At 55.2% G+C, this 21,186-nt stretch overlaps 8 protein-coding genes across 8 annotated transcripts; 3 read left to right on the forward strand and 5 right to left on the reverse strand.

Annotated features, from left to right (window-relative positions):
- Positions 1–98: 98 nt before the first annotated feature.
- N7474_008053 (WD40 repeat domain-containing protein) lies at positions 99–1,670 on the reverse strand (the record flags this gene model as incomplete). The annotated part of the gene is made up of 3 exons (XM_057199463.1): positions 99–746; positions 796–1,355; positions 1,487–1,670. 3 exons carry the CDS (start codon positions 1,668–1,670, stop codon positions 99–101), a joined length of 1,392 nt encoding a protein of 463 aa, XP_057050164.1.
- A 371-nt stretch (positions 1,671–2,041) lies between these two features.
- N7474_008054 (uncharacterized protein) lies at positions 2,042–3,991 on the forward strand (the record flags this gene model as incomplete). The annotated part of the gene is made up of 1 exon (XM_057199464.1): positions 2,042–3,991. The coding sequence occupies one exon, from the start codon at positions 2,042–2,044 to the stop codon at positions 3,989–3,991; it is 1,950 nt and encodes a 649-aa protein (XP_057050165.1).
- A 684-nt stretch (positions 3,992–4,675) lies between these two features.
- Positions 4,676–5,803, reverse strand: N7474_008055 (SUR7/PalI family protein; the record flags this gene model as incomplete). Its single annotated transcript, XM_057199465.1, has 2 exons — positions 4,676–5,295; positions 5,350–5,803. 2 exons carry the CDS (start codon positions 5,801–5,803, stop codon positions 4,676–4,678), a joined length of 1,074 nt encoding a protein of 357 aa, XP_057050166.1.
- A 676-nt stretch (positions 5,804–6,479) lies between these two features.
- On the forward strand, positions 6,480–7,927 carry N7474_008056 (uncharacterized protein; the record flags this gene model as incomplete). Its single annotated transcript, XM_057199466.1, has 3 exons — positions 6,480–7,005; positions 7,054–7,653; positions 7,707–7,927. The coding sequence occupies 3 exons, from the start codon at positions 6,480–6,482 to the stop codon at positions 7,925–7,927; spliced, it is 1,347 nt and encodes a 448-aa protein (XP_057050167.1).
- Positions 7,928–8,212: 285 nt separating this feature from the next.
- On the forward strand, positions 8,213–9,123 carry N7474_008057 (peptide alpha-N-acetyltransferase complex A subunit ARD1; the record flags this gene model as incomplete). The annotated part of the gene is made up of 2 exons (XM_057199467.1): positions 8,213–8,582; positions 8,717–9,123. The coding sequence occupies 2 exons, from the start codon at positions 8,213–8,215 to the stop codon at positions 9,121–9,123; spliced, it is 777 nt and encodes a 258-aa protein (XP_057050168.1).
- Positions 9,124–9,457: 334 nt separating this feature from the next.
- Positions 9,458–11,703, reverse strand: N7474_008058 (uncharacterized protein; the record flags this gene model as incomplete). Its single annotated transcript, XM_057199468.1, has 2 exons — positions 9,458–10,818; positions 10,887–11,703. The coding sequence occupies 2 exons, from the start codon at positions 11,701–11,703 to the stop codon at positions 9,458–9,460; spliced, it is 2,178 nt and encodes a 725-aa protein (XP_057050169.1).
- A 471-nt stretch (positions 11,704–12,174) lies between these two features.
- N7474_008059 (COPI-interacting protein CEX1) lies at positions 12,175–14,973 on the reverse strand (the record flags this gene model as incomplete). Its single annotated transcript, XM_057199469.1, has 9 exons — positions 12,175–12,958; positions 13,011–13,183; positions 13,236–13,439; positions 13,490–13,784; positions 13,841–14,214; positions 14,287–14,433; positions 14,483–14,593; positions 14,645–14,782; positions 14,851–14,973. The coding sequence occupies 9 exons, from the start codon at positions 14,971–14,973 to the stop codon at positions 12,175–12,177; spliced, it is 2,349 nt and encodes a 782-aa protein (XP_057050170.1).
- Positions 14,974–16,913: 1,940 nt separating this feature from the next.
- On the reverse strand, positions 16,914–20,448 carry N7474_008060 (putative PAB1 binding protein (Pbp1); the record flags this gene model as incomplete). Its single annotated transcript, XM_057199470.1, has 5 exons — positions 16,914–17,119; positions 17,172–19,424; positions 19,483–19,756; positions 19,814–20,003; positions 20,285–20,448. The coding sequence occupies 5 exons, from the start codon at positions 20,446–20,448 to the stop codon at positions 16,914–16,916; spliced, it is 3,087 nt and encodes a 1,028-aa protein (XP_057050171.1).
- Positions 20,449–21,186: the final 738 nt, after the last annotated feature.

Genomic DNA, 21,186 nt, shown 5'->3' on the forward strand with positions numbered 1-21,186 from the left:
ATGATATGTGCAGGGAATCGAAGAAAGTAACAACAGAACGCTGGGCTAGAGATATGGATGACACAAAACGCCGAAAAAAGGGAGGACTAAATGGGCCCTTAGCGAGGCTCGGAGTAGTCATTCAGCGCGACGCAGACCGCACCACGGTGGTGACCGCTGTACTGGCGGATGATCTGGCCGGAGCTGAGCTCCCACAAACGGGCGTAGTGATCGCTCGACACGGTGACCAAGTACGCAGAGTCCGCCGAGAAAGCGCAGTCCCAGACCCAGCGCTGGTGGTTCGCCAGAGTGGTCTCGAGGAAAAGAGTACCGTTGGCGGGATCCATGGGCGGGCCGTCCGGCTGAGCCGTGAAGGTCGCCTGCGGCGACTCCTCGCGAGGAAGATTATCATTGCTGATGCGGAGCAGGTCACGGTCCTGGATCGGGGTGTCGAAGATGCGCAGAAGGTCGCGAGGCTGGTTCTCGGGCTTGGACGCGGTCGACGCAGCATCAGACCCGTTGTTCTCTGCTGTGGCACCCTGGGCCTTCTTCGTCTCCCAATCCGCGATGGCAATCTTGGCAGGGCCATACTCGGGGTCGAGGTTCCAAACCTTGGCGGTGTGGTCAGCGGAGCAGGTCGCCAGGTGCTTGACATCCGGAGACAGAAGGACGCGTGTCAGGTAGTCCTTGTGGGCTTGGAAAGTGCAGATGGGAATAATGCGAGTTGCCTCCTCGGTCTGAACCATGCGCCAGATGTAGACATTGCCCTATAGACGATGTCAGCCCATCTGGATTATAACATAAGAGGAATCATACCTTCTTGTTTCCCGCGCAGAGCAGCGATCCATCGCTGGCCACGCTCACAGAGTGCACAGACGTGTCGTCCTCCGGGATCAGCTGGTGGGTGCAGACACTTTCGCCAAGGTCCCAGACGCGAACCATACCGGCACGATCACCACTGATGAGCTCGCCCTGGTTGGGATGAATGACCACGTCATTGACGGCAGCCCGGTGGACGTAGTTGCGCTGGAGACTGCCGGTGCGAGTATCCCAGACTTTGACAGTGCCATCCTCGGAGCTGGTGACCATCCACTTGCCCTCACAGTGGAAGGCAACTCCGGTGATGTTGTTGGTGTGACCGTCAAAGGTCATCACAGGGTTGGGGTTGGTGGACTTGATGTCATAAAGCTTGACATTGTTGTGGCCGGCGGCGGCCAGGTATCGCTTGTCAGGAGTGATGCAAAGACGGTTGACCTGGGAGTCCGGGTGCTGGATAGTACGCGAGCAGATGCCGGACAGGGCCTCCCAGAAGCTGATCGAACGGGAAACAAGGTCAGGGCCAGTTCCGATCTCTCCAAGAGACAGAGGAGCTTCTGCTGCAATGCGAGAACATTTGGGGAGTCTGCTTACCGAATGGTATGATCATACCCCGCTGCAGCGCGCAACATCCATTAGCCTTGGCCTCCAAGGAATGTGGGGGAACAGTATGGCTATCACGGTGTCTTACCAGTGCAGAGGATAACGCTCATCTTGGACCGAGTGCTGAGAAGAGGCACAGGACGAGAGATATTCGGGCGAAGCTCGTCACTGTTAGCGCTGGAGGAAGCAACAGCACAGTCAGACTCGGGAGAGGAGCTGTCAGTCTTCGAGTCCTGGAGAAAGAGGAAGGAAACGGGCGCGCTTTCTGCCATGGCGATAAAGGCGGTGGAGTGGCACGTGAGATGGAAGAAAAGGCGGTGGGATGAAAGAGGGAACGCGTAAGGCGGAGAAAAGCAAAAGTGCCGGCAGAAAAACAAAAAAGATAAACACGGTGACTCGTCGTAACAATGGTCATTCACTGCACGCCCTCAATAGGGCTGGGTCAATAGGGGAAACGGTGAATGGCCTGGTGCTTTTGAATACCGACAATAACAACAATAGCACTGGTATTCACTGCCATGCCCTCCTCCACGCCGCTGGCTCTACGTTGAGGTCCATACCTCGTTCGAGTCTTCTCTCCTTCCTCTTCCTCTCACCCTTCCACACTCCCTGATCCTCCTTTCCCTGCTTCCCTTTCTTTCTCATGGATGGAAATATGGATGCTCGTGAGTTTTCTCAGTTTCAGCTTTCTGGCAACTCCGCTACTGATCTGGGGCTTACACTCTCCCCCGGATCGCCTCAGCTGTCAAACTTTCAAGCTAGCCAGCAGGTCAATGCCTTTGATCCCAACTTCGATTTCGACGTTGCCATTGACCTTGCGGCTCTTGGGAACACCGACTGGGCCTTCGATGGCTTTCAGGGCCCCAAGAAGCGCGGCAGCGACGTCGCCTTTCCTGCCAACTCGGCCCCTTCTGCCCTGAAGAAGCAGCACGTCGAAATCGACCAGCAGCAGACTACGAACACTTCTTGTGATCTCAACAACATCGATGCTCTTTTCTGCGAGCCTACGGCCCTTGGTGGTGACTCCGCCCACTCTGCTGCTTCTGTTCATGACGCGACCGCCAATCCCATCGCTCGCAACAACAGCCTCCCGACCACTCCTCTCGGGAGCCAGACTTCGCAGCTTGCGACCATGCCCAACAATACGTTTGGTCCTCCTGACAGCAACGTTTCATCCCATGCGCTGCAGACGTTTTCCTACCCTACTGCCCCTGCGAGCTGCAAGGCCAAAAACAAGTTTGCCGTTGGCCAGCAGGACATCATGAACAACCACGCCGGCGAGGTGATCCGCCGCGCAGGCCTGAAGGCCAACCATGCTACGCCGTACACAAGCACTGGCTACTTTCCTTCGGCTCCCGCTCAACACCCCAGGGTCATTGCAGTCAACCCGGGAAACCTGCACGGTCACCTCCTGAACCTCAATCGCCGACTGGGCGAAATCACATCGGAGCGTGACATGTACAAGAAGACTTTGCAGAAGTTCATGGCCCTCGACGAAGGCACTGGGCAGCCCGCGCACAAGGTCCTTGAGGGACACCTTGCTACCGCTCGCCGCACTCTTTCGACCACTCAGCGCAAGCTCAGGGAGAAGAATGAAGAACTTGAGCAATCCAAGAAGCAGTACGAGGCGCTGGGGCTGAAATTCAACGAACTGCTTACCGACTTCCACCGTCTGCTCAACCATGTCCGCCAGATCACCCCCGAGTCTCAGCCGGGTGACCATCAACCCATGCGCGGAATGGGCAACGCGCAGCTTCCCGCCACGATTTCGGTGTCCTCGACTCAAGCTTCCCCGACTGCTGAGAGCCCCCCTCCCTCGATCTGTGTGCAGATGTCCGCCGCCCCCGTTTCGAATGGAGCCGGCATTTTTCCGTCATTGTCCGGCAATCATCAGACAGGCCGCGCCCAGCAGACCCCGGCTCACACACCCGCTACTCCCGTTACCCCCCAGGCCACTGCCCTCGTTGACTTGACCAGCGACTCTGACGAGAGTCCCGTGAGTGCTTTGATGACCCAGTCCCCAGCCTCGGCCCTAGCCCCAGCCCCGGCCCCTGTTAACAAGATTGCTGAATTCCGCCGGTCGTTCAGAAACAAGGACTTCAAGTGGTTGCACCAGCAGGAGTCCACCTCGGAGACGATTATCCGCGATACGAACAAGAAGAACAAGACGGCTGAGCCGAAGAACGCCATCGCCGCGCTTAACGACGACGACATGGACATCGGCACCCAGTACACCCTTAATCATACACAGAAGGTGATTCGCAAGGAACTCGGCAGCCCGTTCTGGTCGTCCGAAGATGAGGCCATTGCCACCCGTACTACTTCCTCCAAGAGCCCTTCTTCCAAGACAGCCAGTTCCCCCGCGGCTCCCAATGCCACCGTCGCCAATCCCACTGTGCACTCCCGGTTTGTCAACACTTCTTCCCAGCCTGGTCCCAATGCCACGGAGGCTTCCCCCATTTCCATCCAGGCTAATACTTACCCCAAGGATACCTATGTTGCTACGAACGATGTTGATTGCGGTGCTAAGGTCCATCTGTCCGATGAGGAGATTTGCCGTCTGCTCGAGGAGGAGATGAGGCGCGAAGACTGAGACGAACATCCTGTACCACCGAATGACGATGTTTTGATGCGAAGTGTTTGTGGATCAAGGATCGCTGCAAAAAAAGGTGATGTTAATCTGTCTTTTTTGTGGTGACTAGCTGCAATGGGAGGGGTGAATAAGAGTCTCTTCCTTTGATATTCGCAGCTACCAGCTAGTAATATTTGTCTTGTCCTCTCCCTAGTCAGGTACGTATGTTCTTTCAGGTCCTCTCCATAGTCAGGCTCGTATGTTCTTTCAGACTATCTCTTCTACCCATTTAAGACCAACAGGGGTTTCGCCTCTCAGTCTTCGCTTGAAATAGATCTGTCCCCGTAATACTGCTGTATAATTTGTAGTTGACCAGCTAGATACGAGGTACAACTGGTAGGGACAAGCTTGTTGTAGGTACATTGAATAAGAGTATATGTACAGAGGACGGCATGCATCAACGCCGTCGACATCTGCATCAGTTTCTCGACCGGGTAATCCTCAACCACGACGAGAAACAAAACGAACGAAAAACAAAAAACGCCGTCCTCCAATCTACTAGTTATGTCACCAAAGAACCAGAGGTGAAACCACAAAGCTCTGCACGCGCAAGTTAAGAGGTCGTCACACATCATTTGTATCTGCTAGAATATAAATGTCCAAAACTGAAAGATGATAGAGCACAGGGTCAACCCTGTGATCCAATCAAGGGGTGAGGGCATGACGTTCCCCGTCGGCTGGGGCACGAGTTGACTCTTCGGTTTCAGAGCGGTCCGGAGTGTGGGAGTGGGAGTGCTCTCCCTTCTCGCGCAGATCCACGCCCTGCGCCTTGAGCTGCTTCCTGGCCTTATGGCCGCCGCAACAGGATGCACAGCAGGAACCGAACTGCACGATAAAGGCAGTGAAGTTGAACGCCGAAGCAATCCACATGAACACGAACATCTGGGTGCCGACGTGCGCCTTGATGTTGAGACTGGGGTCTGCGTTTGCAAAGACGTTGGCGAAGATGATCCACATGACGGTCGCAACGGCGGAGGCGACAACCGTGAAGAGCGCGGTTAAGAAGCTCAGGATGAGCATAGGCAGCGAGCGGAGTAGGATGAAGCTGCGGCGGCGATGAGGCGGGGGACCCATGGGCGCACCGTTGCCGTCCATGGCCTTGGCCCAAAGTTTGACGGTTTGCGGAGGCCGCGACGAGACGGCCAGTGGGCTGACGAAGATCATGACGAAGGTGAACACGGCCGCTGCGAGGAATAGGCCGAACATCCACTGGGAGGCGATCTTGGCCAGATGCAATGGTTTGGAGATGTCCGATGGCAGGGCGACTAGATCACTGCGTTAGTCTCTTTGCTGGTAGCTTTCTTGGTGAATAAACATACTAGTGGCGCCGGCCAACAGCTCATTGAGCAAGATGGTGACCGGGTTGAACGAGTACAGCGTCTGCGGCTTCGAGCAATGCGTGATGCCCTCATTATTGTAACCCTCACAGAAGTTCCACAGGCCGACCTGGTAGAAATCGTGCAACCCGATCGTACGGGCGATGGAATTGATCAGGACGGCATTGGGCACGGAGACGGGGATGATGTTGGAAAGGTCCAGGTAGAGGAAGTAGGTGTTGCGGAGGACGGGCTTGTCGGCGACGCTTCCTATCACGACCAGCACCAGGAAGATCCAGGCTATTAGGTACAAAAAGGACCGGACGCCTCGGTGCCAGTGGACAGTGGACTCGCGCCGGCGAGCAATAGGCCGGTCCGGGGATGACCTGCGGAAGAAGGGGAGAGATCGTTTGAAGCCATTGGCCACGGGAGTATCGGTCCCATTGGCATTGGCCATGATGGTGGTGATGAGCGACGGGCGTGGAGGATGGGTTGAAGAGAAATGAAAGGAAAAAAGCACAATAGCCGGGGCCGCCCAGGGTCGCGAGCGGGATGACGTTAGGCACCCACGGAAAGTTGAGACTGGAGCCGCGGGACTGGTGTGGTTCTCGTGGCTGGATGGTTGGATGGATGGATGGGCAGGGATAGATACCCTGTTAACTTGCGTTAGTTCTGTTGTCACTGAAATCGGCGGCGGTCGGACCGGGACACGTTAATGAGAGAATTTAAGGATCGGCGTCTAGAGCTGAGGATCGTCAGTGGCGGCGGCAGCCACGCAGGAGAGACCCACTGGAGGATCCTGATGGTGATAGGGAGTAGTCGGAGGGTTAAGAGTGTCGTCGTCCTCCTTGTAGGACACTGCTAGTAGGAGAGACCGATGGACCAAGTACCTGTTTGTCGAGATAGGTCCTATCGACTCTCGATTCGGGATCTCTACAGGCCTACATTTGGCTATACTTCAGGGGTTCTGGTGCCTGGACACTTCCCTCATTGGCCAATCGCTCTCCACAGTGGCAAACTCACTGAACCCGCTTACCTAACCGCAACATGCGCCGAACAAGAAAAAGCAGCAGCAGACCAGACGGTGATTCCTCCCCGTGCGACTAATTCCCTCCCTCGCTTCCTCCCAGACCATGCGACTGCCATCACTAGTGCTGACCCTCCTCGCGGGGGTCGCCGTGGCTGCCGACGACACCACCACTTCCTCCGAGTCGGTGTTTACCATGGACGGCAGCGTTGTGACGGTGACCCCGACCTCGGTTCCTGCTCCCTCGGGGGAATATCTCACCTTCGGGTCGACCATCATTGTCAGCAATGACACTTCTATTGCGCTATCTGCAGATGCTACCGCCACCACCACGGGCAATGCCACTCTAGTCACTCAGACCTCCGACGGGGTGACCGTGCTGGTAGGCGGCCACGGCACAACTACCCTCGGCAATGGTACGGCCAATGCCACTGCGACGGCCTCGTCCTCGCCGTCGGCGTCGCCAGTGCAAAATACTCAGCCCTGCAACGACTACCCGGAGTTCTGTAATCGCCAGTATTCCAACATCACCATGGTGGCTGCGCATAACAGTCCGTTCGTGCGTCCGGGCAACGCGGCTTCTAACCAGATGTTCGATGTGACATCGCAGTTGGACGATGGCGTCCGCATGTGTAAGTCTGATCTAGATCCAACATTGATTATTTGCTAATCCCCCCTAGTGCAATTCCAAGTCCACCTGCAGAATGGCACGATGTATCTCTGCCACACCAACTGTGACCTGCTCAATGTCGGCCCGCTCTCAGATTATCTCGACACAGTCGCCAAATGGCTGAGCCAGAACACCTATGACGTGGTCACGTTCCTCATGGGCAATTTCGATTATGTGCTTCCCGGCAACATCACCGACGTGATCGAGGCCTCGCCTCTGAAAGACTATATTTATACTCCACCCAAGATCCCCATGGGTCTGGATGACTGGCCAACGTTGGGGGAGATGATCATCACGGGGAAACGCGCAGTGTTTTTCATGGACTACGGAGCCAAGCCGAAGGAGTATCCGTGGCTCATGGATGAGTTCTCGCAGATCTGGGAGACGCCCTTTTCGCCGACGAACCGCAACTTCCCCTGCACGGAGCAGCGACCGCCGGGCCTTTCGCGTGAGGATGCAGAGAAGCGCATGTATATTGCGAATCACAACCTCAACCTCGAGCTGAACTTTGGCGGTCTGAGCATGCTCATCCCCAATCTCGCCGACATGGCTGAGACCAATGCCGTCTCGGGATTCGGCAGTCTGGGCTGGATGGCCGAGAACTGTACCAGTAAGCTTTCCCTCATTTCTTTTCGGTGTGACTCCATCTAACCCATTTAACAGAGGATTGGAACCGCCCGCCCAATTTCCTTCTGGTGGATTACTACAATTATGGAAACACCAACGGCTCCGTGTTTGAAGTCGCGGCCGACATGAATAACGTCACCTATAACGGCAAGTGCTGCGGCATGAACTCCGCTGCTGCGCATGGAGTGTCTGTCGCCAGCGTTACGTCCATGCTGGTAGTGGCTGCAACTGTACAGCTTGTGATGAATGTGTTTTAAATGAGACGATCTAGATGAACTATAATATTGTGATTTATTTTTGGCATGACGGCGCTTGAGATGAGTGATTTTGATCTATCGTATCCAATAAACAACACCACTTAACCTTCCCTTCTGTCGTTATTGTTGTACACTCCTGCAGATTGAGAGCATTTCCCAAAGCGGCTAGCGCCGGACACAATGATCCGCCGGAGTCAAGCACATCGCAACTGCGCTTCTTCAATCCGCACCACTCAATTCCTCAATTCCAATCCCCCTACTCCGAACAGGGAGAGAGAAGAAAAAATGGTCGACATCGTCCCCCTATCCTCCTACCCCTCGTACATCGACCTCCTCCCCGCCATCCAAACCTGCAACATCACCAACCTGCCCGAGAACTACTTCCTGAAATACTACCTCTACCATGCGCTCACCTGGCCGCAGCTGAGCTTCGTCGCTGTCGTGCGCCCGCGCGGCGGCTACAAGACCGCTACCGCTGGCGGCCCGGGCGCCGCGGGCGATGTGTCGGGCCAGTACCCCAAGGTCGTGGGGTATGTTCTTGCCAAAATGGAGGAGGAGCCCTCGGATGGCGTGCAGCATGGGCATATTACGAGTCTTAGTGTTATGCGGACACATCGGAGATTGGGAATTGCGGAGCGGCTGATGCGGATGAGTCGTATGTTCTTCCTCTCTTTGCTTGCTTTCTTTCCTGTGGTGTTATATCCTGCCCCGCGTTTCCACCAGTGGAACACAGGAGGGGGTTGGTATGTGCATTGAAACACAACCTGACTGACTGACAACCCCCCACAGAACGGGCAATGTCCGAATCCCACCGCGCGCACTACGTCTCCCTGCACGTCCGCATGTCCAACACCGCCGCACTACGCCTGTACCGAGACACGCTGGGCTTCGAAGTCGAGAAGATCGAGAGCAAGTACTACGCAGACGGGGAGGATGCGTATGCAATGCATCTGAATCTCCAGGACCAGTGGCTGGACTGGAAGGCGATTGAGAAGAAGGACCGGGAGCGCGAGAAGGCGGAGAAGAAGAAGAAGGGCGAGAATGCTGAGGAGGACGAGGAGGATGATCAGGATGAAGGCGACGAGGTTGGGGAGCTGGGGAAAAAGGATGCTGAGAAGATGATTCGGGTCAAGGTTGGCCGCGGGCTTGGGGTTGGGGATTTGGTGGAGAAGAATGAGGCACAGGCGCAGTCGTGATTCTTTCTTGGATCCGGTGTGCAGCAAATGGGGTGGTGGGAGGTATGGTGTAGATTTACAATCCTGCTTCTATAAACACGAGAAATCTCTACAAAAGTTGGATACATACACACGTCTCTACCTTGCATATTCGTGGTCTAGGCCATGGGACAGCGGTGCTTACACAATGGAGATTGCCATATCATTCAACCCAAACATATGAACCTAGACATAAATTGACAAGAAGAAAACACCATTCCGGATCCAACAGGGTCCATCGGGGAGCCAGCAGCTTGTGAACGGTAGGAAAGCCAGCTTCCAAATATTAAAATCGAGATATCACGACCCGGGTATCTCATTGAGGGCTCGGATCCTTTTTGACGGTCTTATTTGCATCTGCATCATCGACATCCGAAGAAGCGGAAGGGGCCGCAGTACTTTGTTGTTGTTGCCTCTGCTTCTTGCGCGGCTTCAGTATCTCCTTCAGCCGGGCCGGTGCCTCATTCGACTTCCCTTTCTTACCAGCCACACTGTCAGACTGAGAATCCTGGGAACGGATTTGAGAACCAGAAGGAGAAGAAGGGCCGCTTGACTCAATCCCAGGAACAGACTGCGCAGGCGGAGCAGTGGGCAACGGTTTCTGAGTATGGAGTGCAGACTCCGACGGAGTCGACACCGTGCCAGACTCAGTAGACCCATCCAGAGCGAGACTCTCCAACCGCCGGTCCAATGGCTGATCTTCCGGTTTCGGCTGATCACCATTATCAGAGCGATGTCGTCCATGCTGTCTCCGTCGAGCGCGTTTCTGCTCGCGCTGCTCGTCGCGCGCGCGACGGAATACCTCTTTGAATGCTTTCCTGGTAGCGCGCATTTCCTCTTTCATCGCGCGGCGTTCGGTGGAATTCCGCTGTTGCTGCTCGGGTGATTCCCAGCGTCCCCAGTCGTGCGGGTTTTGTTGGTGGTGATGATTGTGGTGGGGATGATGGCGCCGTCCATGCAGCCAGCCTCTTCGGGGTGAAACCCGGGCTTCGTGGCGGGATTCCTGGAGGACGGAAAGCTGCCGCCGGAGGTCCACGGCTGCGTCGTATAGGGTGCGGTCATGTCGGTCGTCTAGTGCTTGGAGTTGTGCTCGGACCGTGGCAAGGTCTGAGGCGTTGAGGTCTGATGTAGTTGAGAGAGAGTCGATTGAGCTGAGAGAGGATTCGGACGAAGTGGAGCTGACGGACCCTCGACGTGGGCGTTCGGCTGCAGGGGCTTCGCGTTCTAATGGAGGCTGATCGTTTGAGTTTCTGTTTTCAGAACTCACTTCGTTTTGGGGGCTTGGGTTGCTGATAGGCGTCATCGGAATGCCATATCCTTCCAGGGGATACTGTCCCCACGGAGGTCTTCCACTGTTGCCACCGAACGGGAAAGCCCGCTTTTGTTCTCGAAGTCTTGCCTGCTCCTCGAGCCATCGGGCATGTGCCAAGGCTTGTTCCTCAACTTGCCGTGAATAATGCTGTGCTTGCGCGGAGATTTGATCGCCATATTGCTGCGCCTGCTCTGAGAATCGTTCACCGTACTTTTGTGCTTGCGATGCAAGTGAGGAGATCCATCCGAATGCACCACCTTTTGAAGCTCCTGGAATCTGATACTGAGGCTGTTGGTAGCCCCAGTGATTCCATCCCCACGGGGGCACCCCCCATATGGTGGCTGCTGCGGGAAGTATCCGGGTGGCTGATTATTCGGCGGACCACCAGAGCCAGCACATGGCGGCGCAACAAATGGTGGACCAAAAGGCATACCAGGACCTCCAGGGTGTGCAAAAGGAGGAACGGGTTGGCCAGGCCATGGGTTTGTCGTCGGTGATGGCGTATATTGCCCTGGCACCGGCGACACAGTATTTGATTGTCCAGGCGAAGAAACCACCGGAGATCCAGCGGCACCTTGAGGCTGGGCCGACTGATTCACCTTCGTTGTAGCGGGATAGCATTTCGGGCAAAGAGCCGACGCAGGCGCAGCGTCCGGTTCGGCGACGTACACAAAGAAGATGCGAGTCGCGCGAGGTTCAAAAAAGCATTGGTTCCACTCCGCAACCACAGCCGTAATTCTAGCCCGCCGTTCATCGTCGGTCTCCTGCGGCCGGTCCTTGCGGTCTCGCTGAATTTCGGCCCTCAACTGGCGCGGCAGATGTTGCGACGAAGCTGCCAGTCCTAGGTGTGGCGGGAACAGGTGGCGGAGAAAGGTATCCCAGTCCTGCTGGGTGACCTCGTTCACTCGCGCAGCCCAGCAGCGAGGCCGTCTGGGAAAATCCTTGGCTTGGCTCCGTGGATAGATGGTCATGTGGTGGTGGAGAATGCCTCGGCTGTCGTCCAAGACCGTTGGAGGTCGTCCCTCGAAGTAGGCGACGGCGGAGGTGAATTGTGCGGGTGGGACTGGCGAAGCACCGAGGTTGTTGGTGGGCTGCGCAAGAATCCGGGAGCTGCTACTGGCATACTCCGTCCCAGGCACGCTGCCGGCGATCGGGCCTTGCGGAGAGTTGGCATTGCGACGATTATTGTTGGCCTGTGTTAATAATGGGTCGACCGCCGAGTAAGGCGGCGGGGCCTCCTCTTGGTCCATTTCGAAAGACAGCAACCGGGTGTGTGGCAGGAGAGAACGTAGCGGCCTGGTGGGAAGATGCCGGTCTCAGTATCGGCGCATGCTGCGGTGATAAGATGCGCCGCTCGGAAGGCAGCAAGATTCCGCAAGCCCGTGAGCGCACGGTGGCCTGGAGTGAATAACGCTGTCGGAGATATCTCACGGGCCAACCCGCGAATGTCTGACTGAGAGAAGTCTGTCTTCGAGGCTAGGCTCGTTGCAAATTGTCGGGGACCGCGGTGGAGAGAAAGCCTGTTCAGTCAGTAGAGGAAGAAAATGGGCTGTTGGTACAGGTCGATAAGATAAGCAGCCTACCCAGACCAACCGAAGTATATAAATGAAAGAACTATTATTGTAGATTTCTTTTGCGCACAATCTAAAACCACTGGGTATATTTTTCCACGGGCCGAGAAGGCATGGAACAATGTCTATAAACATGAAAGAATTACACCCTCAGTCCCAGGCATCGCCCCAATCATCATCCATCGCATCGTCCTTGGGAGTAGTATCGATCTTTTTAGCCGGCGCAGCCACGCGGGACTTGGCGGTGCTTCCAGTCGTAGTCCGAGTCACGGTATTAGTGGAAGAAGCCTTGTTGAGCCCCTTGGGAGGCAATGGCTTCGCTTTAGACTGGGACTTGGCCGCCAGCCAGCCAGCAAAATCGGGTTCGCCGCCATCATCGTACGGGACTGCGGCTGGTTTGGTTGTTGCGGAGGGTTCGGGAGAAGTAGGTTTCGGAGTGGACACCGCAGCAGTAAAAGTGTCTTCGTCCTTCTCGTCGTCGTCGTCATCCATCGCGCCCCAGGCGTCGAAAACATCATCTGCTTCCTCCTCCTCTGCTTCCTCTTCTTGCACTACCGGAACAGGTCGATCTGACATTGATCGGCCAAGTGGTTGTGCTGCAGGCCGGAGCGTCTGCCTTGGAAGTTCCAATGAAGCCGAGGGTGAAGATATGGTCGGGGGAACAGATGCGGAGCGCGCCGCCTCTGCCGCCGCAGGCTTCTTGCTGCTCTCTGTTGGCTGAATCTCTCCATTGGCCGTTGTGATCTTATTAGTGAAGGATGAAATGGCCCATCCAGCCCACGATTTGTCGTTCGATGTGCCGATGCGTGCTTCCGTCTTATTGGCTCCCGCTGGAGCAGAAGCTGGCAGCGCGGTGTCCGCCATGGTGTTGCCAAATTTCCGTATCCGTTGAAGATACAGATCCAGTGTCTTATTGCCCTGGTCGCGAATCATCCTATCCAGTTATAAGCAGCCGTGGAAGTGTAATGCAAGCATGAACCACTTACTTCTCCTTATCCACTAGTGTCGGGCAAAGAGCTGGCAGAACCTTGCCCGCGCAATCATCTTCAGAGAACACGTCGATCGTGGCGGACAAAGCGAGCAGTCCGGCGTTTCGAGCATGCACAAAGGGATCTCTGAGAGATCTCGTGAATGCCGCAATAAGCACCTTCGACCGAGTCTACACACCAGAGTTAGTAACCGATGTCCATGCTAGAAAGGTATGTGCTTACACCCTCGCTCAGATTCTTGGCAATCCGGCCAAGGCAAATAGTTGTATTGGTACGGATACCAGGTTGCTCGTCATTGGCGGTGCGTGCCAGGAATTTGAGCAGTTCGCCATTAACAATCCTATCACTGAGCTTGTTGATGATGGTCAGGACAGCCTTGACGGTTTGCTCTCGAACGACGGGCGCAACGTCAGTGAAACCGGAAGTCTAGACCGGGTCAGAAACGCCAGAATGCTCATTAACCGAAGAGGACTCACCATTTGCGGAAAGATCTTGTCATTGACAATTTTCTGAGGGAGATTATCAATCATTAGGGGCAAGTTATCCAACAGACAAACACGTAGAGCTCGATCAGGGTTGCCAAATAGGCGCACCACGACAGGCGTCAACTTGACATTGAACTCGTCCGGTGAGAGTTTGGACCCGATCTTCAGAGTAGCTCCAAGAACCTTGGGCCCGCCGCCGCCGAATTCAACGGACTTGAGCAGTTCGGGAAGCACCTTCATTTTGAAGAAGTCTTCAGGGAAGTCTTCCGAAAGGTTATCGAGTTCGCTGCAGATGTAAGATTTAGCAACAGAGTCAAGTAGAACGAGGCAAATAAAGCATACTTGATGAATTCCTCCCGTTCAGCGTCACTCTTCAAACCGAGGCTCTCCATGTCCTCCGTCAGCCGGATCAAGGGCGTCTGGAAGAACCCGCCATGCTTCTTCCCCTGTTCCACGAAGTGTGCAGGACTAAGCCGCAGCTTCGGGTTGGCAGTACAGAGACGCTTGTAGCTTTGCTGCATGCTAGGAGGGATGTTGGTCGTCTTGCCCACCTGCTCTGCACCCGCGAAGTGGCCATTAAAGACTTCAAAGATCAGTACGCCCAGCCCGTAGGCATCGACCGCTGCTAATGGGTTGCGTTTGATAACATCCCAGCCCCCTTTGACGACCTCTGGGGGCGTGTACCGTGCTGCATCGGGGACAATGCTTCCGTAAGTCTAAAAGGGTCAGCATGGGGAGTACCCTAACGGCCAGTCCTTTCTTTAGGACACAGATGAAGCGCAACTGACATATATAATGGCGTCGTCTTCCTTCATGGAACTCAAGATGTCAAATCCACCAAGCTTCCATTCGCCACTTTCGCTTGCGAAGACTGACGAAGCGCGCACGGCACCGTGGACGGAGGAGGCATCGTCATTGATAAACTTGAGAGTAGACTGTTCTGAGATTAGACAGTGCCTAGCAATGCGTCTGGGGATCACTCACGGCCACGGTGTACAACCCCCATTTCGCCGTCTCCTCGCTGATACTCCTCCGTTTGACGGACCAGGACAGGGGCACCACACGCTCGGTCACAATGTAGAGGTTTGTTTCGGTCTATGGCAGCGTAAGCACCCTGCCTTTTCAGTATCCTCGCTTCATATTTACCTCGATCGTATCCAGAACCTTGATCACACCAGGATGGCGCAAAGTTCGCGACTTGCGGACTGCGTTCTTGGCCAGGGGGAGACGCGACTTGTTGGTCGCGATATCGAAGGTGAAGACGCTGCATGCAGAGCTATCATCCTAGAGGGACAGACCGGTCAGCTCGGTTTGTTTGCGGGCCAGAGTCCGTGGTTTGGGAAAGAAAGTACCCGCTTGGTGGCATTGTGCAGGGTCCAGATGGAATCGCCAATGTCGACTCGGTCGCCAATCGAGAAGGGAAGCGAGCTGCCCTTGGCTATGGCCGAGGCGACGGCCGACTTGAGGAAATCCATTGTCGTGGCAAAAACGAACAAAACAAGTGTCGGTGTTGCTCTCCTTTTGCCCCGCCTTATCGGGTTTGCGCCTGATAAGTGCCTGAGGCCAGTTATCTAGACTCTCTCTCTTCTTGTCTTCTTCCAACAACGCAACAAACAACCACCGATTTAAAGGTACGTCCCCTTCTCTCTTTCCCACCCTCCACTGCTCTCGCGATACCCTCGCAGCTCTCCAATGATGTGAATCCTGGTAAAAGGTCAGACCGCGCGAGTCAACGACCCGCGCAACCTCCTCTCACCCTCACAAGCCGAAGGTACTGGCCCTCCGACCACCGAGCACCCATTTTCTGCAATACTCTCAAGAACTGTCACTAGCGTTTGGGAACACCACCACACCACAAACCGAGTCCAACAAATCCCCCACAGCTCTTACAGCCGACCAAGCTCTCCCCCAGATTTCCGACTCTTACTTCCCTGTCATCTCGCTCCTCCTCTCCCCACTCTTCGCAGACGCAGGTACACGGCTCTGAAAAGGCAATCGAAGGTCCATGCCGCTTTATCTACGGCATCCTGTTCTACAGGGAGGGCAGCACTGCTCGCAGCGCCGCTCTCGACCTTGGGAGCAAGTATCGTGTGCACATGAAACCCAACACTCATTCGTGAATGTTGGCAAGCGCCGCGATCTGGGGTTCCTGAGTCCGCTTTGCTTCCATGAGGACGCGTAGGAACCAATGGCTGCGGCGCACAGCGTGTGGGCATTGCTCTACATCCAACTGCGCGAAGAGTGGTCGAGGAGGAGTGAGAGGAAAGGGGAGCGGAGATGGGGAGATGGGGGAGAGTCGGGTTTGTGACACTGTTCGTTTGCTTGTTGGGTGGATTTGAGGAATCGGTGGTGTTGTTCCTTGCTCTGGGTTCAGCTTGTTGAGTTGGGGGGTGGGACTCGGTTGGGACGAGGGTTGTAAAGCACCGCGGTGGATGAGAATGGGTTTGTGGTGTCGGGGGCTTTGGATGACGACCAACTGTAGACTGAAAAGACCTGAGGAGATGCTTTCCCCCTTTGTCCGAGACTTGATTCATGAGTTGATGAAGTGGTAGCTAACTGATGTTCAGAATAGGTACTTTCAAGCTGAGCACTTCCGCCGGTGGATGGTGTTTTTTTCTTTTGATTGTTGGAAGATATTTTGTATAGGTTGGACAGGTGTCATACGAGGTAGTTATAAGGAATATCTTCGATTACAGTATAATCGTGTTATTGGCACTCCTTAGAATGCTAGCAACCGCATCCATTGATCCACACCCAACTCTCGCTTGGCCACACCGTCAACTTCCTCGAGCCATCACAAACCACATCCAGTTGCCATCACCATGACCACTTCCCACATCCTGCTCCATGCGTAATCCACCCTCACGAAAACTTTCAATCCGTACCACTGGCAATACGTGTGAACCTAGCGGGTACAACACAGCCCCTCAGCATCAACCATCGAAAAGGGAGGAGCGAAAAAAAAAAAGTAAAGACCGGAAAGAAAAAGAAAAAATATCCGCCGTTGAATAAATTCCCCGAGTTGCTGCAAGTCATTGCTGCACAGTGGATGACATGCTGTAAAACACATGAGATGATGGCTCTGGCTTCGAATCACCTAGTTGGCCTGTGATTAACATGACAACCGGGTTCGCCTGTCCAACCTGACAGCACGATCATCAGAACCGGGGCTATCGACAAAGCGGATTCGTCACATACCATTCACTGTGCATGTAATAAATGTGGTAACTGCACCCTAATGAGGGAGAGGAGTCAAGCCGAGCACACATTCAACAGCGATTCAAGAGAAGGAAGAATGCATGAAGAGCGTAGAAGCTTGATGCCAAGCGCCTGCGAAGGCAAGATAAGGAGGCAAAGCAAGCATTCACAAGTAATTGACACAGCCGCCCTGCGATGGTATTGACAGTCGTGGATTTCATTTCCCTTCATCTCCAGCTTCGGCGGAATGAGAGCCCGTCCCCGACGGTGCAGGCGTACCGGACATCTGCGGAGGCATTTGGGGCATCTGGTTGAAACTGTTGCTTGGCGTCCGATGCTGGTTGGGAGGGTAATGATGAGGCTGGTGCTGGCTCGAGGAGTAATGAGGCTGCTGCTGTGGATATCCACCGCGCCCGGGTGGCACTGGGACAGGTTAGCAAGAGGTCCTTTTTGAAACGTAGCTGGAGTAACTCACTGTGTCCTTGCTGCTGACCAGGTGGCATGAACATCATGGGCTGCGGGGGTTGACCCGATTGCGAGTTCTGATGCATCATCATGGGGGCCCCGCGGTTGGGACTTGGATATCCGCTAGGCGGCTGAGGAGGGGGGCCATGCTGTGGGTAGGCATGGCCCGGCGAAGGCGAGTACATTTGCATCTGGGGGTTGTATGGAGACATGTTCTGTGGGACGCCCATATACGGGCCATTGGATGGTTGCTGGACCATCATGGGTGACCCCATAGGGGCTTGCGGGTTCATGAATTGGGGCACACCTTGATATTGCCTCATATGGTTGGGCTGAGGTCCACCATAGAATTGCGGCATCGGCTGCCCGAATGCCAGCTGAGCGTGAGGGGCCATGGGAGAAGGATAGCCCTGTTGCATCCGTGGAGAAGGGAAGACCTGCGAAGACGATGCAGACAATTGCATGCGGTGATGATCATCCATGTGAGAAGGACCAGAGCCGTGAGGACCTTGTGGATGAAGATGATGCGGGCCATTGGGAGGGCCGGAAGAAGGAGGCATTCCCGGGGTTTGCTGCTGGTACTGGAATGGCATCTGGTGTTGCTGCGGCAAATGAGGGTTGTTGGATGCGGATCGACCCTGTGGCGAGACCGAGGAAGCGCCGACTGGCTGCTTGAACATCTGATCATAGGTTGTCTCCTCCTTGCCCTCGGAAACATCCCAGGTGGGAAGGGTTTTATAGGGCGGTGGGATTCCGCCATTGAAGGTATAAGGCTTTTCAGGATGCTCAGCGCTCTCTTTCTTCATGCGCTTGATGGGATTGAACTGATCATCAATGGATGGTCGCTCCGAAATAGGCTGCGGCTTCCTCACACCAAAGAATGCAGATGGGGTGGTAGCACGAGACACAGACTGGTTGCGAGAGAATGGTCGTGGGCTAGCCGCAGATCCGACAGCGCTCGCAGAGGGGGCGCCACCCGGTGTGAAAGTACTAGCAGCGGGATTAGGTTTGAATTCCATGGCGCGGACGTTGAACTTGGACGCCGCAGCAGTAGTTGGGGTCTGAGCCTTCACCGGGCTGGTCACTCTGGGTTGATCGCTGGCTGGGCCAGTGGGAGGGCCACGAGCATCCTGAATAGGCAGAGGAGTGGGAACGGGGCCCATACCGGCCCCCTTTCGTTGCTGGAGATTGTCCTGCAGGCGGTGGCCAAGCATACCCGTGCCGGGGCGGCCAGACTGCATCGCTTGCTGAGGGAATCGGCCTCCCGGGCCAGCGAGAGGACCAGTGGGGAGGGGGCCTTGACGGCCGCGCGAGAAGTTCTGACGATCAGAAGGTGCCGCAGGAGGCATTGCGCCAGTGGGTCCGCGAGTCTGTGGCTTTTGTTCAGGAACAGCAGCATTAGCCTTCGGTGTGGGTTTGTCATCAATTGACTGTTGAGCGCGTTGAATGATCACCTCTTGCTTGTGGGGGTCCTTCGCCAGGATCGGCACCAAGTCCTTCGGCACCGGAGTAGAAAGCTTGAAGTTCTTCGAGAACTTCATCAACTCATTCAGCTTGATCGTCCGATCATACGATGCTTGGTTGCGGCGTCGCTCCTGCATCTTCAATTTCTCACTGTTCGCAAACTGACGGAAGTGGTCCAACACCTCAGTCTCGACATTGGCGGTAGCATTCTCAGGCACCGCCCGCTTGGCGGACTTCTGGTCGGCATCAGCAGGGGCCTTGACACCTTGTGCCGCCTGGGGTTGCTTCGGTTGCGGCACGGCCTCCTTGGAAGGTGTAGGCTGCCTCGCGGCTGCTACAGTTGGCCCACCAGCCCCTCGGCGCCCAGGAGGGGTGTATTTGTTGGGTTGGCCGGAGAGAAGAGGCGGGAAAATCTTGTCTTCCCGACGAACACCGCTGTATTTGTCTTCTTCATCTTGGTCGCCAGTGTCCGGCGCGACCAGACCTCGCTCCTCGCGCATATGGACATTGTCCACATCAGTACCTTCGATCTCGCGAGCAATGCGAGCCGCCTCAGCCTGCCTCTGCTTGAAGGCCGGATCCGAGCGGTCAATGCGAGTCGTGTACAGGTGCTCGTCATAGTTTGTCTTGGCACCAAACAGTCTCTCGTTTGTCTCGAACTGGTCCCAGCCTGACGTTGTGGTGCTCTCGAGTGACATATCGACCTCGTGCTCAGCAGGCTCCCAGCGCTTCAGAGTTCTCTCGCGCATGGCCAGGTTCCCAGAGATATCAGCATCGGTCTTGAAGCCAGCCGACGCACCTGCAGGAAGAGAACGGTCAGCACATATGTGGTATTAGCGGACGTGGACTAGTCTTACCGTTTGGTTCCTTTGCCGAAACCTCCGCCGGCACCACATTGGGCACAGCGATATCCGCAATATCCTTGATATCAAAAGCCATGCTGTGGTCGGGCCCGGTTCCCAGGTATGGACTTGTGACATCGCTCACACCGTTAGCTTTTGGTTGGTTCTCCTGGGAGGCGCGCTGAACCATCTTCAGCAGGAACGACGAATCGCTGGCTTCGAGGGTCGAAGAGGAGAAGATGCCGGTAAATTTATCTCCTGTCTTGGTGGTAATGGTGGTATTCAGACCCTAAGAGGGAATCAGCTTTGATCGTGGAGTACGGTCATCAGAATGTGACAAGCATACGATGAAGCTAGCAAAGAGGAAGATAAGACGGTCATGAGCATGGCTGTCCGGAGTGTTCGACTCCTTCTGACCCGGTCGAGGGGAACCCGTCTGCTTCTGGTGGGCCATGTTTCCGTTCGACGACGCGTATGAAGCACGTTGGGTAATGGGGTTGGTCCCTTGGGTCCAAGCCTTGTGGGAGTTGCTGCGTCTATGAAGAAGCACGTGTTAGTGACAGTACGAAGACGGCAGTGTAGGAAATACAGCAGAAGGACCGTGGTCCTCAAAGCCGAGGCATTCCATTGATCCTCAATGGCACACAGTTCTATGCTGGGCTGCAACAAAGCTTGCCAGCTCCGAAGGCACGTGCACCGGGTCTTTCACACCCCAAGAGGGTGAAAAGAAGAACAACGAGAGCAAAGGCGACATTTCGTTCGAGTTCCCCGACAAGAAGGAGATACGTGACCGCGTGGGTGAGGAATTGCAGCATACCTATTTCCACCGTCCGCAGGGCTGCCCGACTGTCGTCGACCGTCAGGCCCCTTGGTGCTGGCGCTGGGTCTCAGCGAGGGACGACCCGAGTTCTGCGCCGCAGGATTGACAGCATTGCCCGACGCGCTGTTTGCAGCGGGCACGGAGTTGATGGTGGAAGCCATTGATTGACTCAAGGGTCAGTCAGGGCAGGCTGGTGTCGTGGAACTTCGCACGGCGGAAAGCCGCGAGGACGAGGAACGAAGCCACAACACACCGCCTGCACAAACAGGACAGGAACAGGAGAGTGAGGGGGGTGAGCAGCCACCACACGCACAGAGAGCAGCCACAGGTCCAGTCAATGGGGGGGATGAGAGGAACAGAAAGGGGGAAGGGAAGAAAGGGCAGGGCAGTCGAGGGTGATCGAGGGATGAAGAAAGAAAGTCGATGGATGGGTGATGGACTTGGCCTGTTTGGGGAAAGTCACGGGGATGTAAGGGTATGGTCACTGGTATTATATTGTGCCACCTCAAGTGATCAATAGTAGTGATAGAGCAAATAGTGACTTCCCTAGTAGTGTTGCTACTACTATTGGCAATAATCGTTGGGCGTCATAGTTGGTTATTGTGTTGGTTGCTTCTTGGGCGCTCTTGTGCTGTTGGACCCTCTGTAACCGGGCCGCTGTCAGCTATGCCGTGACCCACCAGAGCATCTCCGACGAGTATATGGAGGCATCGCTCATGACTATGAATGGGGATGGAAGTACCTTCCATCTAGGAAATACATCTCATCTTCTATCCTCTCTACTACTATCAAATGATCGAGCCTCCATCTGGGGTCTTGTTGGACCCTGTCGATGTAACCTGAACCCGACTGGACAGCCTGTTTAATCGACTGGCGCAAAATCCAGACCAACGCAGACG

This window comes from Penicillium riverlandense (assembly GCF_028828495.1).
Source record: "Penicillium riverlandense strain IBT 135883 chromosome Unknown utg000007l_segment0_segment0, whole genome shotgun sequence".
Classification (NCBI taxonomy): domain Eukaryota; kingdom Fungi; phylum Ascomycota; class Eurotiomycetes; order Eurotiales; family Aspergillaceae; genus Penicillium; species Penicillium riverlandense.